This window comes from Eptesicus fuscus, chromosome 18, assembly GCF_027574615.1.
Source record: "Eptesicus fuscus isolate TK198812 chromosome 18, DD_ASM_mEF_20220401, whole genome shotgun sequence".
Lineage (NCBI taxonomy): Eukaryota > Metazoa > Chordata > Mammalia > Chiroptera > Vespertilionidae > Eptesicus > Eptesicus fuscus.
This window is the reverse complement of record NC_072490.1, coordinates 3,811,846-3,831,191: the sequence shown is the minus strand read 5'-3', so window position 1 is coordinate 3,831,191 and position 19,346 is coordinate 3,811,846. Positions and strand designations below refer to the sequence as shown.

The following is a 19,346-nucleotide window of genomic DNA, read 5'->3' as shown; positions in this document are numbered from 1 at the left end:
GAGTGAGCCACACTGGGCTGGGTGGTCTCAGGAAACAAGTTACAGCGGCAAAAGGAGAGTCCTTAGAGACAGGTTCAGGGTGGGTAGCCCGGAATGAGCCGTCGCTACCCACTGCTCCCCTGGTTGCAAATCTAGTTGGGGAACCTTAGAGCTTAGGAGAAAGAAAGCAAAAGTACACAGCTGAGGAAAGGCGGTGCGGGTGTGCTTAAGAGAGAGCGTGAGCACACTGGGTCCTTTGTCTTAAGGGTTTTTATTTGTTTTCTAAAGGCAGGAGTTCTAGGGGAGATCTCAGGGGAGGGTCTCAACAGAATATTCAACAGCTTTCCAGGTGTGTCCTTTTAATACACTGATGCATCAAAGTGAGTCTGTAGGGGAATTTGGGATTATTCTCTGGCCAGCTTCAATGTTTTTACTTTTATCTTGGGTTTGTCTGGCTTTAATTGTGTGGGTTTTTGTTGTTGTTGTTGTTGTTGTTGTTATTTATCCCCCCGATTTTACCCATTCTAGGGTTTGGTTGGCACTAACGGCATCAGCTGGGTCTCTGTGTCTCTCTCCCTGACCAGGTGATTTAAGATGCTCACCCGCTGGTTGGGGAGGAGAGCTGTAAACCATCTGCTCCTGAGTGTCCTTGGTCAGGGATGATGTGATCTTGGATGTATTCGCAGGATGTTAATTGCCCGGCTTTGCTTAACTACTTTGTCTCCGTTTCCCTCTTTCCACTTGCCAGGGAGTTCTCCTGACTCCTTCCAATCCCACTTCCAGATCAGCTGAAATAGAGTATCTGCCAGAAACCTACCAACAAATAGAGGTGCTTTTCATCTTAATTCTGGCCAGTGCCAACTTGCTGAATTCAGTAAATACCATTTGTATTCTTTATTCTTCCATATCCTTCCAATCTTTGGAAAGTGTAGGGACAATAAGCTGCTTCCTCTAAGTTTATCATCATTAACAAGTTGAATATGAGGCGCTTTACACGTAACCAGAAGGGAAGGAGAAAAGCAAGCGGCGATGCCCTCCTCTGAGTCAGACCTCCGCTGTGTCCTAGGACCTGCAGGGGGCACTGTGTTAACACTTCCACACCCGCTTTCCTAATGGCGATAACGGGTTCAAACACACGCATATAACTGACACCTGCCTGCTTCTTGCATGGGGTTTAAAATACATTTTCTAGAGAGGAATAGGGGTTCAAAGGTGTGCCGTCTTCCTTACTAACCGAGACTGAGTTTAAGTCCCAGACAATCCCGCTGTGTCTCTAAGGCTTTAGGACCCCTGGGGGTGGGGGTCGGGGGGACCGGAGACCAGGTGTCGGGCTTCCGTTTGGGGAACACAGCCAGTACCTCTCCACTTTGAAAGCTCCTCAATGCTCCTTCCCTGTGGCTCCCAGGGTAAGCTCCTACTCTTCTTATCTGTCCGCTTTTCACGCATAATACCGAAGAGAACGGGGAGGCTGGGTGCGGCTGCCCCGGGGAGGCGAAGCCCCTGGAGGATATGAAGTGCTGTCCAGGGGGTCAGGACCTCAGGGCCACAGTGCAGCCGGGAACGGCTTCAGGCCCCTGCGAGTGTCCTGGCCTGACCCGCACGTGTGCTGAGTGAAGCAGGGATCCCCGAGAGGAAGCCTGGGATTTTTAAAGATCAACATTTGGCTAATTATTCTCTGCAAACTTCTGGGACATACACTGTATCTTTTAAACTTCTTTTCCAGTTCTGTAGCCGCTCCTTACAAAACCTCAGTCGGAGAGGTGGAAGGAGAGAGCATCCATCCTCGAAGCTCTAAGACATAGTCCTCAGGAGGCCAGGCCCCGCGTGGGGGCCCACGGAGCGGCTGTTAGACCGCCAGCCTCGCCGCACCCTCTGGCCCCGGGAGATGAGGCCTCTGTGATTGCTGGAGAAGGACAGGAAACGGGGTCTTTCTTTAGGATACAGCGCACAGGCACCGGAACTGATACAAAGTAACATGAAACGCCAACCGCAATTGATTAAAAATGACACAACTGCCCAGCTAGCATGGTTCCATGATTGACCATCGACCTATGAACCAGGAGGTCACAGTTCGATTCCCGGTCAGGGAACATGCCCAGGTTGTGGGCTCAATTCCCAGTAGGGGGTGTGCAGGAGGCAGCCGATCAATGATTCTCTCTCATAATTGATGTTCTCTCTCTCTCTCTCTCTCTCTCTCTCTCTCTCTCTCTCCCTCCCTCCCTTCCTCCTTTCCTCCCTCCCTCTCTACCTCTCTCCCTCTCCCTTTTTGTCTGAAATCCATAAAAATACATTTTTTTTAAAAAATTACACAACACTTGAGGACATTGTTCTCTACAGACTCCAGCACATCCGTACCTGAGAGACAGGACAGGGGAGGGAGATAGAGCATCGCTTCTGTCTGCCCTCCACTGTGTGTTTCCTCTGAATTTCTTAAGAGTTTCCCCAGCGCATGCCCAGGTGCACCTTCCCCGTGTGTGGTGTTGCGTCTGTTCAGTCCCAACGACACTGACCCTGGACCCGCAGGAATTTGCTGGCCCGTTGGGGGGAATGGCTCCCTGTCTCTAGAACCAGGCTGTGCAGGACACACAGTGTGACTGCTCCTAACAGCTGACTGCCTCGGGGCAGGTCTTTACTCTGCGTCTGTTTCCTCGCCTTCGAAATTATAATAGTACTGATAATAACGACAACACCAACAACACCCCACCCCGTGGGCACTGTGAGGACTACAGCTGGGACGCGTGTACGGTGTGGAACGGTGTCTCGGTATCATCGCTGCACCGTTGTCATCGCTGTGAAATCACCACACCTGCGAGGGCTCAGCCCTGAGCGAGTTGCCCAAGTGGATGCCACTCAGACGTTGGCCTCTCACAGAAACAGAGGGACCCCAGAGAGCAATGTCCAGAGGCAGAGAAACAAAGACATGAAACCGGAAGAGGCTTGGACAGGTGTACGTCCGGCGGTGAAATAAGGGGTGAGTTTTTTATCCTGAAGCCGACCCAGGATGCTGGCTCCATGGGAGACAAGGACAGGCAGATGGCTCTCTGCCGCTCAGAGGGACGTTCAGTGAGGGACCTAGTTCTCTGAGAAGGTGTAATTAACGATGAAGATAATAGCAGCATTTACCGCATGCCGGGCTACACAATTTACAAGCATAATCTCACTTTACCTTTAGGGGGAAAAAATCGTTATCTCTTAAAAATGAGAAAACCAAGGTAAAACAAAGGAAGTTCTCCATCGGGAGCCACACAGCACGTGGCCAAGTTAGAATCCGAACCGAAGTTGATCAGATTTGTATTTTCCAAATGCTCCTGGCTCTCTGGGCTGGCTCCCTCCCAGTGTTGGGGGCCATCGAAAGGGGTCAGCGGTGGCTCCGTGAACCGGAAAGAGCCAGGCATGGAGCCGTAACCGATCTCAGCGGTGAGCTGGGCCCGCCTGCTGCCTTCCGCCGAGTGAACCCCCAGCCACCCAGGATGGTGCTTGCTATTTTTTCCAAGAAATCTCCCAGAGCAGTTCCTTCCCAACCTGTTCAAAAGGCGGAGGATCCCGGCTGGCATGGCTCAGTGGTTGAGCATTGACCCAAGAACCAAGAGGGCACTGGTTTGATTCCCGGTCAGGGCACACACCGGGTTATGGGCTCGATCCCCAGTCGGGAGCGTGCAGAAGGCAGCCAGTCGATGTTTCTCTCACATCAATGTTTCTATCTCTCTCTCCCTCTCCCTTACTCTCTCTCTAAAAATAAAAATAAAAATCAATTAAAAATACATTTTTTAAAAAGGCAGAGGAGGGGGACCTGTCTAGCCTGACCAAGCACATGCCTGTGAGGGCAGGTGTGGTCTCGGCCTCGGTCCCCCGCTGACCAGCATTCTGAGAGATGCTCCCCTTGAGAACTTCCTGTTTAAGCTGCGGGGAGCCATGCCCACATCTTAGGTCCCAGCAGTCACCTGTGAGTGTCGCATGGCTTGATTGAGGGCTTTGTGTATGACAGATTGAGTTTGGTGTGTATCACAGACCTGTCCGCCTTCTGTAGGGGCGGTTCAGATGGTGGCCCTGGAGTGGTCCTCCCTTCTACTCAATAACCCTACCCCTAACCCTAACCGTATCCCTACACCTATCCCTACCCCTATCCCTACCCCTACCCCTATCCCTATCTCTATCCCTATCCCTATCACTAACCCTAACCCTATCCCTAACTCTATCCCTATCCCTATCCCTAACCCTAACCCTATCCCTACCACTAGCCCTAACCCTAACCCTGTCCCTAACCCTAACCCTAACCCTATCCTTATCCCTATCCCTAACCCTAACCCTATCCCTAACACTACCCCTAACCCTATCCCTATCCCTAACCCTAACTCTAACCCTAACCCTAACCCTAATCCTAACCCTAACCTTAACCCTATTCCTATCCCTATCCCTATCCCTAACCCTAACCCTAACCCTAATCCCTAACCCTAACCCTATCCCTAACCCTAACCCTATTCCTATTCCTATCCCTAATCCTTCTGTTCCAAAGCAAGCGATGGCATCTTTGCCGCAGATTCTGCCCGGGAAGTAGATAAAGGCTTTGTGATCACGAGCACTGGCCAGCACCAATGGGCAGAGCAATAGGTATTATTCCTTTGGTTTAATTATAAAATTCAAATGAGATTGGACTCGCTGCTCCCTCGTGTCTGCCCTCCCTGCTGGGCTGTAAGCTTCCTGTCGCCGGGGCGATCCCTGCGTCCTGAACATCCGAGGGGCAGAGTCTGAGCTGAGCGAACAGGAGGCCAGCTTTGCATTCAGATTTGTTTTCTGTTAAAAAACAAAAAGCGTGTGCGATCAGCGCAAACCCGAATTAGATGCATGTAAAATGTGATGCGGGTACGACATCTTTTTATTGCACTTAATTTTTATGTGTTCGTTACTGCAGAGCATGTAGACGGCTCCTCCTCAGACTTTAAAGATTGCTTTCCTGCTCCCGCTGTGAATCTCAGAAACAGTGGGAGGGAGAGCAGGCTGCTCGGCTCTCCCGAGAACTGCCGCTTGAGGCTGTCCTGACAACGAGGGAAGTAAAGTCGGTGTTTGTTTTCTTTTAAATTAAATCCAAGTGCGTCTCCATGAGGTTATGCACTTGGTTTTGGACACACACACACACACACACCCCAAAAACAGGGACGTGAACAGGGCCCCCTTACCTGGAACAAACCAAACTTGGGAGGTTTCCTTATCATTGCAGTTCTTACTGAAATAGGATTATTGGCAGACGTCTCTTAGTGGATTTTCCCTGAAGGTTTTCTAGAAAGGGGATGTGGAAAGGTGAAGAACTCATGGGCATGGCTGCCGTGAACTTGAAGTTTCTGGAAGCCAATCAAGCCGAATCTCTGGGCGTCCCCTGATCTAAAAATACCACTTGATTAAATCCACTTTTCAATATCCCTGTTCATTCCATAGTGTGGTTTTTAATGTGCCCTTATTTCTCTGAGAGAAAAAAAAAAAACACGCGCATGCAAATGAAAGACGGGAATCTAAAAATAAAATCCATAGTTCATACACAAGCTAAATATACCCCAGGTTTTCTCGTTGCTGCATTAATTCAATGGAATCTAATTAGGGCTGCCCCGCAGCGCCGGAGGAGAATGAGTACGTGTCCCCCCTTCCTGTGGCCTCTCCGCTCCTTTCTTGGAGACTACGTACGAGATGCTCATCGCGCAGGTCCTCACAGAAGACCGCGTGTGCCTTCACGTTCCCCGGAGGGGAGGTCAGGTGGAGGGTTGCACATAGCTTCGATTTTCTTTTTAGCTTCATCCTCTTCCCTTGCTGCACCCCAAAGTCCTGACTTCCACCATCTTAGAGTTCACTTTCCAAAGGCGGGATGCTGGGAGGTTGCTCACCGAATCCCCCCGACACCCGACGCCCGCAGGGTCCCTGACGCCCCGCAGGATGGCCCCGGCCCTGCAGCGAGCCCATCAGGCTCCTCCGCAGGGTGCCGCCCTCGAAGTTTGGGAAACGCTGGGCTCACTAGAGTCGAACAAGGGCCTTGACCGTGGGCGTTTTCTGCAGAATGAGCTGTCGCCCTCTCAGGCAACAGAGGGTTTCACCTTTTGCAACGTCACCACAAAACATTTTTAAAAATTATTTTTTATTTTTATTGATTTCAGAGAGGAAGGGAGAGGGAGAGAGAGACAGAAACATTAATGATGAGAGAAAATCATGGATCAGCTGCCTCCTGCATGCCCCACACTGGGAATCGGGCCTGCAACCTGGGCATGAGCCCCAACGAGGAATCGAACCATGACCTCCTGGTTCATAGGTTGACGCTCAACCACTGAGCCACGCCGGCCTGGCCCACAAAACATTTTTAAAGAATCTCTATTGAGCAAGATTTCCTCATGGAAAGCAAACGCCAATCCCAGGGGCTGAGACGGGGAGGAGCCAGGTCGTGGGAAGGGTGATGAGAAAAACTGGAACCAGGATCCAAACCCCTGGATCCCGTGCACCGGGTGCATCGTCTGTGCGCATGGAAAGCTGGTTGGCTGAGTCGCCCCAGCAGCACCAGCTTCCTTTCCTCTTCTCTGGGACCTGCTCCCAGCCACCGTGCAGCACCGCCCGCTTCCTCCTCCCGCACCTCACGGCGGAGTCAGGTACACGCCTGTCGGATCCGCGCTGTCGGCTTCCTGAGCTCAGGGGCCATGTTTGAGCACCTCATCTTCTCAGCGGCATCTACCACACACGACGCCAGGAATAACTGATGGGGAGAAGGAGAGGAAGGGGCTCTGGCCAAAGAAAGGGTGGTGTTGTGGCCTGAAGGTCTGTGTCCCCCCAAACCCATGTGTTGAAATTCATATGAGGGTGTAGGAGGTGGGGTTAGGGAGGTAACTGGGTCGGGGATCTGTGCCTTAGGAGCAGAGCCTTGGAGAGCTCCCTCCACCCCCCTCTCGGCCAGGGGGACACAGGAGGAGTCAGCGCTCCCCCCAGACGCGGGACCTGCAGTCCTGACCTCAGACTCCTCAGCATCCACACTGGGAAGTGAGTGTTTGTCGCTGAACCTCCCAGGCTCTGGGGTGTCTGTTACGCGGCTGCACTGACTGCAACATCCTCCGGCTCTGCGGGATTTCTGGGGCAGCACTCTGTCTTATGTGCCCGCTCATGTAATGGTCTTCCTGTAGGAATCCCGGGTACATTTTTACGCCCACTCAGCCATCTCTCCCGGTGCCTCCGGTATGTAGAAGTTTGTGTTTGCCAGGAAACCGGCTTAAACTTTCAGATGCAAGAATAAGGCACTTATCTACTCGTTCCCTCAGCTGTCCCATGAGCTAAGGAGACTCCAGCTTCCGTTGTAAATAAGAAAGCACCAACCTCTCTGGAGACTGCGTGTCACGGGGGGGGGGGGGGGACTGAGCCCCTCCGGGCGTCTCAGCAGGGCCGGAGCCGAGCCTGTGGGGAGGGCGGAGATCCTCTTTGAAAGGTCCCCGGCCGACACTCGCTGTCCTGTTTCCGTAACGTGTAGGTCATTCCATTCCTTTCGCCTCGCAGAGAAGAGGGACTGTTCCATTTGTTCTGCTTTCCCTGCTGCCTCCCGGCCTAAAGGGGGCGGCACATCCCGGTATGGAATGGGTCTGCTCCGGTTCCCCGGCACCTGTGGGTGTGTTTGGAAGCAAGGGGCTTGCCCGGCCAGTGTGCTCAGTGGTTGAGCGTCGGCCTAAGAACCAGGAGGTCACGGTTTGATTCCCCGTCAGGGCACGTGCCCGGGTAGCAGGCTCGATCCCCAGTGTGGGGTGTGCAGGAGGCAGCCGATCCATGATTCCCTCTCATCATTGATGTTTCTATCGCCCTCTCCCTCTCCCTTCCTCTCTGAAATCAGTAAAAGTGTATTTCTTAAGAAAAGAAGAAAAAAGCCCTCCTTTTTGAGGACGATTTTTGAAACAACAAATAACTAAATAAAAGCAAGGGGCTTGGTGACACTCCCAGAGAGCGGCAGGCACGCGCGCCCCTGTCTCAGCCTTCTCTCCGACTCCTCTCCACGAAGACGGGCCGGTGAGACTCCGCCACAGGAAGTCTAAGTGGATAATGAGAGAACACATCGCCTGCATGTCTGTCTGATGATGGCTTTATTTTCAAAACTGCAATTAAATGAGATAAAAATATATGGTTGGAGTTGCCCAAACAACTTAAATGGAGCATAAATAGCAGCTGCTCGTCATCTGGGAATTTCATCCAGACGGAGCTTCGGTTTCATGCCCTTAAAAAACTGTAACCCGTACACAGCGAGCTGAGCACCCAGCATCCCAAGCGCCGTCCTGAAGAGAGAGGTCAGCTCTGGCCCAGGGCTCAGGTGGTTGGGCGTGTCCCATGCACTGAAGGGTCACGGTTCAATTCCCGGTCCAGCACATGCCCAGGTCGCCAGCTTGATCCCCGGTTGGGGGTGTACAAGAGGCAGCCAGTCAATGTTTCACTCTCACATTGATGTCTCTCTCTCCCTCCCTCTCTCTCAAAAACCAATAAAAAAAATCTTCAAATAAAAAAATCGAAAGTTTAACTTCAGGAGCCTCTGCCTGGTTTCCGTTCAGCGCAGGACGTGAGAAACTGCCCGTCTATGTTCAAGATTTCGTCCCCGCGGGTGGGCAGACCCCACAGTGAGCCACGGGCCCTCAGGCTCCGGCCAGGAAGATGAGCCAAAGAAAAGGAAGGCAATGAGAATGCTGAGGACGAAGCGGTTTCTTTCACTTTAAGGCGGGTTTCCCTGATCGATAGCACGGCTGGCGGGTTTGTGGTCTCATCTGTGGCCGTGCATCTCCATGTCCTAATGCGCTCCCGGGGCCGCTTCTGTAGGTCGCTGACTTTATGACGACCCCTCGATCCGCGCCTGTTCAGTGCTCCTTCAGAGGACATTTATCCTGGTGCAGCTCGAATCGGTCTGCTCCGCCCCCGGCTGCCCCTTTCTCAGGAGGACGCTGCAATGAATCACAGCGAATCTTCGTCTTCAGCGGGCAGAAGGCTGTGCAGGCAACGGTCACAGCGAAGAATCGCGTGTTTCTGTCAAACCGCAGTGATCCTCAGTCCCTCGAGGGTTAGACTCCTCAGTGGGAGGGAACAGCCCAGGGGGGTGAATCGCCGATGAGCTCGGAACAGCCCTGCTGGCAGGGACCAGCCATGCCCTTGGCGGGACGTGGTGTCCTGTTTGTGTTCCCGGGGGCAGGGTTCCGGGTGGGGGGAGAGGGGGGAGAACCGAGCGTCTCAGATGGTCAGACAGGGCACTGTGTGGTGTTACGTGTAGGATTTGATTCCATGTCGAATAGATGGGGAGTGTGTGGGCTGCTGGGTCAGCAGGACCAGGGCTCTGGGCTCCGGGGTCTGGGGCGTAGAGTGTTTCTTTCCAGACAATGAGATTAGTGACAAGACTTACCTCTCGGGTGGCTGTGAGCGGTAAAAGGCTGGACACACGGAACATGGGAGTGAATAGTTACAAGAGGGTTGAATTCCCAGAGCAGCCTCAGAAGCCTCCTTCAGTGGCACCTCGATGGTGCTATTTTGAGTTCTCGCCTCAGCGTGTTGCTGGAAGGAAAAGTGTGGAGTAATGTGAACAGAAGACACGGGGAGTCCCCTGCCCCCTCCGCTTTGCTAAATGCAGGAACGCTGACCCTGCAGATCCGTCCGCAATCTCTGCACACCTGGCTCCCTCCCGCTGTTCTCCGCGCCCTGTTCGGGCCTCCTCCGCAGAGGGAATCATGAGTGAGAATCACCTATGAATAAACATCAGGCGCCACAGGATGTTCAGCCATTAATCCTTTCTCCAACTGTCTCGGCCCTGCGTTCCTTCCCCGTTACTTCAGAGCTTACACTTTTCCTTCGTCTCTTTTCGGGTTGATCAAAACTTACTTCCACGTAATTTATGCTGCTCTGCTGTACCTGCTCCGAGGAAGCGTTCCGACTGAATGAATGTCCCCTTCCCGGCGAATGACTGAGGGCGAGGTGGTGTCTTTGCAGCCCTCGGTGGTTTGGAAAAAGCGCCTCCAACGCGGCTCTGAAAGCGGGGACTTTGTGCTGAGTAAAGGGGGTGGGAGAGCTGGACATCTGTGGGGGGTGGGGTCAGCACCCTGGAGAGCTCCCACACGGTCCTGTCCACTAGGAAGTATGTGCTCCAGGGAATTCCGGTGACATCCAAAGCCTTGGCGGTGGGGACTGTGAACGGCCAAGGTCACGAGCCATTTCTGTGACCCAGTCATTTGTAAGTTCGCGTACATTAACTTAGGAATAGTAATAAGGCTCTTTGGTATGCAAATATCTCCAGGCAAGAACTTGCCTTTCTTTTCAATGTCAAACCACCAGCTAGCATCAGATTTTGGTCGCTTACTTTAAACAAATTGGGGTATTTATGTCTGATTTTCAGCATGGCCATGGGCTTCTGCTTCACATCCTGTTTCTTCTTTTCCCTCCCCTGGCCAGCTTTTTTTTAAAAATACATATATATTTTTTTATTTATCTCAGAGAGGAAGGGAGAAGGAGAGAGAGATAGAAACATCAATGATGAGAGAGAATCATTGACCAACTGCCTCCTGCACACCCCCTACTGAGGATGGAGCCGAAATCCGGCACGTGCCCTGACGGGGAATCGAACCGTGACCTCCTGGTTCATAGGTCATGCTCAACCACTGAGCCATGCCGGCCGGGCTTCTCTGGCCATCTTAACACTAACTCCCCACCCTCTTCGGGTGGTCCCGCCCGGTGGACCTGCCGCTCTTCTGCGAGATCCCTCAGTGGTGGGCTAAGTAAGCCACTCTTTTATCCATTGTCATCGCTGCTCAGAAATTACCTTGGTCCCTCACGCTTCCGTTTTCTCTAGACGACACCCGGGTATTTATTGCAACCTACCCCTTCCTCAGCTCCGAATATTTAATAACGTTCCAGACAGAAAATGTGCCCCCCCTCCCCCGACTCTCTCTCTCTCTCTCTCTCTCTCTCTCTGACATTCTCTGTGGTCTGCATTCAGGTGTTTTCATATATGAAGAGTTTCTTAAAATTATTTATCACATATTGCAGCCTTCAGACCTCTGTGCACTTTTCTCCCTCAGGAATTTAGCTGCTAAACCTTCCTCTGTGTTATCCTCGAGCCACACACTCTGAGGATTACAGCCGGTTTTCTAAGCTCATTTAAATAACAACTCTGGTATTACTTCCCACAGGAGAATAAAGGACAGTGGTTTTTCACAGGAAAAAAAAATACGATATGAAAACACGTTTGCCACAAAAGTGTGCCATCCTTGGCATGTGGTTTCTGGGGGGAAATGTACTAGTATGTAAAATGCTGATGGGTAAGAAATGAACACTAGAAAGTAGATCCATTTAGTTAGTGAATCCTCATCTGAGGATATGTTTTTTCCATTGTCTTTCTAGAGAGAGTGGGAGGGAAGTAGGGAGGGAGAGAGAGAGAGAGAGAGAGAGAGAGAGAGAGAGAGAGAGAGAAACACCAATGCAAGAGAAACACCAACACATCAATTGGTTGCCTCCCACTCATGCTCTGACCAGGGTTGGAACCTGCAGCCCAGGTACATGCCCTTGACCTGGAATTGAACCCTTGACCCTGCAGTGCATGGGCCAACGCTCTCACTGCTGAGCAACAGGGCAAGGCGAGCCATTTCCCTTTTAGTCTGCACGTCACAGGTCAATGAGCCCATGCAAAGCCGTTGTGAGACGCCTCGGGGCCTGGACATTAATTCCCTCCCGGCATACCCATCGCTTGCTGATCCAGCCGCATCCTCGGTCGCCACTGCCCGGAGCGCGGGGGCGAGCCCAGGGGGACCTGCTCAGCCGTCTCTGAACCACTCGGCGGTTCCGCTTCCTCACAGAGACGGTCCCATGTTGTCTCCTTGTCCAGCTTCACCCTCTGCTCCTCACGGGAAAGTCCCGGCTGAGGCTCCCGCAGGGAAGGCGGAGGAACGGGAGCCTCGGGCTCTTGGCACCTGCATGGTAACGTGCATGGTCTTACATACTCACTGAAGAGCGTAGTCCACTCAGAGACACGTGTCCTCTGCCTCCAGCGTGTGGAGCAAGGGGAGTGAGTGCCCTGTCCACCCGCTCGCCTGAATCGGCGGAAGCGCCGCATCCCAGGTCCTGAGCGCCGGGCTTTGGAGAGAGACGGGTGTGGCCGGTGATCTGGCTGCGCCCTCACTGTGAGCAGAGCCTCTCTGAGCTGCAGCTACGCCCGCAGGCTGGGAGCTGGGAGAGGATTAGGTCTGCACGAAAAGGACTTGTTGGCGCCCGCCCTGCATGACCTCAGCCCAATTTTCGAGTCCAGCTGTTATTGCCGCTGGCGCTGTGGTCCCAGCGCCAGAGCCGCGTCTGCACCAGTCTCCGTCCCCAGGCGCATCCCTGCTGAGCGTCCTCAGTACCGAGGCTGCCGAGATAAAGCGACTCTCAGTAAAACAATGTGTGGGAATCACTGGGGAAGGCCTGGCTTTGTGCGCACAGCTTCCAAAAATACCCGCAAACACACGGAGTTCTGGGATTGGGAAACTGGGGCCGCCGTTAGCATCGGGTGGATCGTTACAGCAGCAAGGACCGCTTTGATCATGCGACCTTTCCCTAAGCCTGTGCCTGGCTCCGGCGTCCGGGGGTTGGCACGTGCAGCCCTCTCTGGAGCACATTGCTCCTTGGAGCCCTTTGTAAATAGAATGATTGGCATGTAATTGGGCACGGCAGTCCCGCCTCCCCCAGTGGGCGGGACAATTAGATGTTGAGCAGCAACCTTGTAGCCTGAAAGGTCTGTTTTTCAAATATTTTTTAAAATAATGTTTTTATTGATTTTTATTTTTTAGAGAGAGAGAGAGAGATAGAAACACCGATGAGAGAGAAACATCATTGATCAGCTGCCTCTTGTATGCCCCCTACTAGGAATCGAGCCCACAACCCGGGCATGTGCCCCCACTGGGAATCGATCCAGGACCTCTTGGTGCACGAGCCGACGCTCAACCACTGAGCCACACCAGCCAGGCTTCAAATATTACCTCATGTAATCTTTTCCCCTCCGTCTTATTTTAAAACAAAGCACAGGTATTCTCATTTAGGAGAGAAGGAAGCCCTGCCCACGGCCAGCAGCGGGCCCAGAGCCCGGCAGAGAGGATTTGGAGACAGATCCGTCCTAATGTGTCTCCCTGGTCCCTGTATAGGGAGGCTGTGCCATCTGGAATCTATTTCAATTAACTGAGAAATGTGTCCAAATATTTCCTCAACTACCAGATTAATGTGATAGATTCTGACGACCCACATCTTGTAGAACAGCGTGGATTTAAAACCTAAAACGGAGGAATCCGGAATCCAGTTTTTAAGCTCAACAGGACTGTTAAAAATCATGGCACGGCACGGCCGGCGTCACTCAGTGGTTGAGCATCGACCTATGAGCCAGGAGGTCCCGGTTCGATTCCAGGTCAGGGCACAAGCCTGGGTTGCAGGCTCCATCCCCAGTGTGGGGCGTGCAGGAGGCAGCCGATGGACGATTCTCTCTCACCATGGATGTTTCTCTCCCTTTCCCTTCCTCTCTGAAATCAATAAAAATATTTTTTTTAAAATCATGGCAGATATTTCTCCTTTTCTCCCCCGTTTTTTAGTGCTTTTCCCCCAGGCAGCGCCATGGTGGATTTTGCCTGGATAAGATGTGATCTCTGTTACCCGGCAGCTCCTCGCGTTTCACGCGACTCTGGAGATTGGGGGGGATGTCTGTGCAGAAGCAGATAGCTTATTCGAAGACCCCGAGTGCGGAAATGACGATGCAGACTTACTCAGTGTCACTCTGAGGGATAATGGTTTACACGATTCATGCTATAACCACGTTTTTAAAATCCCCGGTTTCATCTTTTGAAGGCTTCTGAAACTGTTTCCTTAAAGAAGAGAAAAACTCATCTCCTGCCCCCACACTCCCCCCCACCCCTGTGCCCATTGACTAAAAAGCAGGTCATTACGTCAGAAGTGGAATTCCGACGGCAGCCCTGTTTGGCTTTGCGCTGAGTACGGGCGTGAACTCAGCTCTGGGGGCTCCCGGCTCCTGGGATGAGGTGGTACCTGTCAGTCCTGCCACCAAACTGCCGAGTCCCGGCGGCGGCCAGAGGACGTCCTATGAGGTTTCTATAAATACTTCGTTCGTGAAAACATTACTGTATGACCTTAAAACTTGCTTAAGTCCAAACGAAGCCGGTGATGACGCCTGTGTGTGTGTGGATCTTTAATATCCTGGACTGCCCTGTGCCCAGCCCGCGTGTGGAGGCGTCCCTCTGTAGCTGCCGTGCCCGGGTCCGCTCCATCACTCACGACACAGCCTCTAACGGGTGCCGTGGGACCCCCCTCTTCCAGTCTGTCAAATGGGGACATTCATCAGACCTAGCTGGCCCCCAACCCACCCCCCTGCAGGACACACCTGCCTGGGAACCCACCTCAAATCTGAGAGGAGGGCATTGCATCGAGTAGCTCAGACAACAAAAATGGAAGGCACTTCAACACTCCTTGAGACGATTTACATTTAAGAGGATGGGATGAAAACAGTTTTTTAAACAATAACGTTACTTCACTCGACGTATTTCTTACGTTAACTCATTTTTAGTGGCAACTGGTCATTGAGGGTCTCCAACTGCGATTTGGGGGCTTGTAGTACCTTCTCTCTACCAGACGTGGCCTCCCTGAGAGGGGGCGTCCTCTCCGACGGAGCCGTGGACAGCACCTTATGCACATCCAGAATCCACACGGGGCCGGCCGGGGTGGCTCATGGTCCAGTGTCGACCTATGAACATTCCCGGTCAGGGCACGTGCCCGGGTGGCGGGCTCGATCCCCAGGAGGGGGCGTGCGGGAGGCAGCCGATCCATGGTTCCCTCTCATCATGGATGTTTCTCTCTCCCTCTTCATTCTCCTCGGAAATCAATAAATATATACATTAAAGTTCTCATTTCATGTTAATGCTTTGCATCTAACTGGGCCCCTGTGACGAGGGCTGCCCTGCGGTGTGGACGTGGAATCGCGGGACTCGACAGCGTCCGTGAGGAGAGGCTCACCGATTCCACCCCCCCGCCACCCCCCCCCTCGTGCGGGCGCCTGAGGCTGGGTTTTGGCAGGCCTCCCCCTGGGAAGCCTGGCACGCTCCCCTGGCATCTGGGACTCCTCGTGTGAACCCCTTTCTTCTCTTTCTCCCCCCAGATCTCGAGAACTTTCAGACGAGAGCAAGGAGCACGGTGTCTGTCCGCCAGGGCCAGGGCATGGTGCTGCTGTGCGGGCCGCCCGCCCACTCCGGAGGTGAGTAGTGCCCGCCCGGTGCCCGCCGCCCCGTGCCAGCCACATGTCGCTCTGTTCTGGCTGGTGGTCCCCCTCCCAGCACCAGCAGGGGGACAGTGTCATCCGTAGAGATCCCCAGAGCGCCGCTGGGCCCGGGGGAGTGCTGTCCACGCCTCCCTCCCATCGTCGGGCAGGAAAGTGTCAGACGGCCCCCAAGTCCCACCCTGTCACCGGGCTCAGGGAAGGGACCCCTGTCTGCTCAGGGAAGGGTCGGAATTGGAATCCTGCTGCCTGGCCCAGAAACGTGGGTGGGGCCACCCAGGCCTTTTCCCAGCTGGCCTGGCTTCCCTCCGTCTCGCTGCTGGCCTGGGAGGGATCAGGCCCGGGCCCCGAGTCCCGTGACCTCGGAATCCAGGGTCGCTTTGTAAAGACTCACGCTGGCGAGGTCATGAGGAACACATTCCCCCCAGAGCAGGGGTGGGGAGCCCTGTTTCCCCCAGGGGCCACTTGGCTGTTCCTAACATCATCCACGGGCCACACAAAACCATCCACTTGGAAGTCAGCTGCTCTCTTTGGCCAAACATGTCATGAACTCACCCCTCAGGCCTCGGCAGGGCCAGACCCCGTGATCTCGAGGGCCTTATGCGGCCCGAGGGCCGGACGTTCCCCACCCCTGCCCTGGAGTCACAGCCAGGCCGCCCGCTCACGTGGCTTCAGTAAACCGAGTGCCTCGCATTCCTGAAGGACGTGGTCTGAGCTGGCGCGCTTCTTGGGGTGTCTTCCAGAGCAAGTCCTTTCTCTGATCCCCTCTGCTCCCAAGCACGTGGCTCGGCCAGGGCGCCGAGTGTGGGATCAGAGGGAGGAAGTGGGAAGAGGCAGGACAGGAGTTCAAAGTCCCGCAGTTCCGTTCTGTGCCGGGAAGCTCTGCTTTGCTGAGGACAGTCACCTGCCTCGCCCCGATGCTCCCCGGTGGCGAAGGGGACGGCAAAGTCCAGTATTTCATCCGATACTCGGTGGCCCTGGGCAATCCCGTCACTTTGTTACTGAGGGGGAGTGTGCGCCCGCCAGAAGGACCCCCGCGCCTCAGCGACAGGCCTGAGGGCAGCGGGGGCGCGGGGCTACGGGGCGGGGACATTCATCAGCGTCCACCGAGGCCGTGGCCACAGACGGACAAACCCCCTCCTGGACGTTCTGATAAAGCGCCGTCTGACACCTGCTCCCTTGGTGTGGCTGCCACTTGCTATTTGGCTGAATGCGTGACTTAGAAAGGAAGCACCCTACCCCGAGCATCGGCGAACACCCTTTCATTTTCACCCGCTATTGCCAACTTGTCACTTTCCCCTCCTCACCTAAGGGCCCAGCTCACATTCCCAGGCGGACACACAATTAGCCACGTGAGTCAAGGCTGGCACCTCACGCACAGTGAACACAACATCAGGTGGGAGGGGCCGGGGCCCCCACAGGTCTGGGTCAAGGTCACAGAGTCCGCAGGTGCCCACCCTTTTCCCCAAGGGTGTTCCGGTTCCATGGATCTGGGGCAGGGCCCCCCAATCCGTGTTCCATAGACTGAGGCAGCAGCAGACTCAGACCCACCGCTGGTCACCTTCTCAGAAGCAGCCCGGCCTCCCGCTGGGCCCCCGGACTCCCACGTCACGGGCAGAGGCGCTGGTCCTTAGGTCGAGTCCCCGCGGCAAAGCTGCCCTGGAAGCCCCTGGGGCCCTGCCCTGCCCCCGTGTGCGCGGTGGTTGTAGACAAGGGCGATGACCCACTCAGAAAGCATGGCATGTTCCCACATGAGACAGCGGCCTTGTCTGTTCGGCCGCCCCCTCCGTCCTGCTCGCGAGAGTCGGCCCCTGGGGTCCAGCAGAGGAAACCCCGGGATTCTGATTCCGAGATGACTGCATTGCGTTGGGTCTTATAGAAACTCGCTGTCACCGTCATCGTTGGATGCTTTGACATGGAACACATCCCCATTCAAGTTCGACCCATTTGCAGGCGTCAGATGCAGGGATCTTGTCTCTTGTCTCGGGGCGTGTGGGGGGGGGGCGGTCCGCAGGGGCCTTGGGGTGTGTGTAACGCGTTCGTTTACGCTACGTTATCTCCCGGTGCCGGAGGTTACCCTGTGAGCAGCAGGACGCGTGCTTCCTGGATAAGGAGCTCACAGCCCAGAGGCTGCGCAGGCCGCACACTGGTCGCTGGCAGGCCAAGGGCACCTTTGCCTGGGACGCGCGCTCCTCTTTCCCTCCCGGAGGGAACATCCAGCGCAATTAACCGTGAACTTCCTCAGAGGCATCCCGGCATCACTGACAGTTCCTACGCCGCCCGGGTGATTCTCACAGGCGGCCGGGTGCACACCCCGTTACAGACCAAGTAGGTCTGTCCCAGCAAACCCGTCTCTGCAGCCACCCCCGGGCCCCAGAACCGTGCTTTTACCCGGACACGTCCATGGGCATTGGGGCGTTCAGAGGCTCGTCCTCCCTGCCACCAGGCGGTTTCAGGGGGCCCTTTTGTGTTCTCGCAGGACAAGGTAGAGCGGGAAATGAGGACGCCCACCGTCCGGTCCTCGTTCCCTGTTAACTCACCGTGTGGTCCTGCCCAGTGAGGTAACGGCCCTGAGCCCATTCTGGCTCCGCCTCCCACACCCACTGAGCGTCCAGCGGCAAGGTGTCACTGAGGGTCAGTCACACAGAGCATATATATATTACTATATATATACGCATATATACACACACACACACACACATATACACACATAATTGATTTCAGAGAGAGATAGAAACATCAATGATGAGAGAGAATCATGGATCAGCTGCCTCCTGCACGCCCCCTACTGGAGATCGAGCCACAACCCGGCATGTGCCCTGACCTGGGAATCGAACCATGACCTCCTGGTTCATGGGTCAACACTCTACCACTGAGCCACACCGGCCGGGGCTCAGAGCTTCTTAACTAGTCCAGGACTCTATGTCCAGGATAATCTGGTCAGCCTGCCCACTCTGCCTAGCTCCCCACGTCCTGCCTCATTCCCACCCCCCGCCCCAAAGTGCTGACCGAGTACCCCCATTCCATCATAGTCCGGGCACTCTCGCCCTCACATCCACCCGAGGGGCACCCAGACCCCATGCCTCCCAGTTCCAAGCGCCGCGCCGCCCTTGGGTCCTGAGTGTTGCTGACATCTAGGACGTCCGGCGGCAGGCCCCGCCCACATCAGAGCCCTGGGCTGTGGACACCCTGTGGCCGGGTTCCATGCTGCCGCCCTCCGACTTGGACAGCTGGCCACCTTCCTCAGGAAGGGCCCCTCCCAGGACTGACGTGTGCCCGCTGCGCTCTGCCGGGGAGATTCCAGGCTCCCGCCCCTTCCCCGATCTGGGTCCCAGCATCACCCTCACACCTCCCCAGCGTCACGCCAGCCAGACGGAGTCTATCCTGGTCTGGACCCCTCTCCAAGGGGCCGCGGGGGTGAGAAGACATAAATGTGGCAGCAATTTGCACAGCTGAGACGTCCAAACATTGTGCTTAGGGAGGCTTGGTCTGAGGGTTTTATCTACTTAAACTCGAAATTAAAGTTACGTCAGGAACCAGCTTCTCTTTGGAAGAGATGATTCTTGGTTTATGTTCTGTGACAACGCTTAGCTGGGAGATGATTTTCAGAAATGTCCCCCAAGAGACTCCCATGGACTCTGCATCCTCCGTGCGTCGTGCCCCGCGTTGCGGCTTCATGAACGTGCTGGTATGGCCGCTCTGGTGACCTTTGAGAATGGCCCTGAACGCCCCCGACGGCTGCTCGTTGGCCAGACCCTGTGGCATTCCTGATGTTGCCCCTCCCCGGCGGGTACAGTGCCTTCCTCTGTGGGTGCCAGGCTCCGCTCCGTCCTCTGAGAAGAGGCAGGGCGTAGAGTGGACCAAGATGTTTTTGCAGTGCTGAGATTTTCTTTTTCTTTTTTTATATTTTATTGATTTTTTTACAGAGAGGAAGGGAGAGGGGTAGGGAGTTAGAAACATCGATGAGAGAGAAGCATCTATCAGCTGCCTCCTACACACCCCCTACTGGGGATGTGCCCACAACCAAAGTACATGCCCTTGATCGGATTCGAACCCAGGACCCCTCAGTCTGCAGGCCAATGCTCTATCCACTGAG

The 19,346-nt window shown here is 54.6% G+C and overlaps 1 protein-coding gene across 1 annotated transcript in view; it reads left to right on the top strand.

Moving 5' to 3' along the window:
- CNTN4 (contactin 4) overlaps nt 1-19,346 on the top strand; it is a 191,722-nt gene that overhangs the window by 81,294 nt on the left and 91,082 nt on the right. The window contains exon 4 of the mRNA XM_008155009.3: nt 15,134-15,229. Coding sequence (XP_008153231.2) covers nt 15,134-15,229 — 96 coding nt within the window. The remainder of the gene's footprint in view (nt 1-15,133; nt 15,230-19,346) is intronic.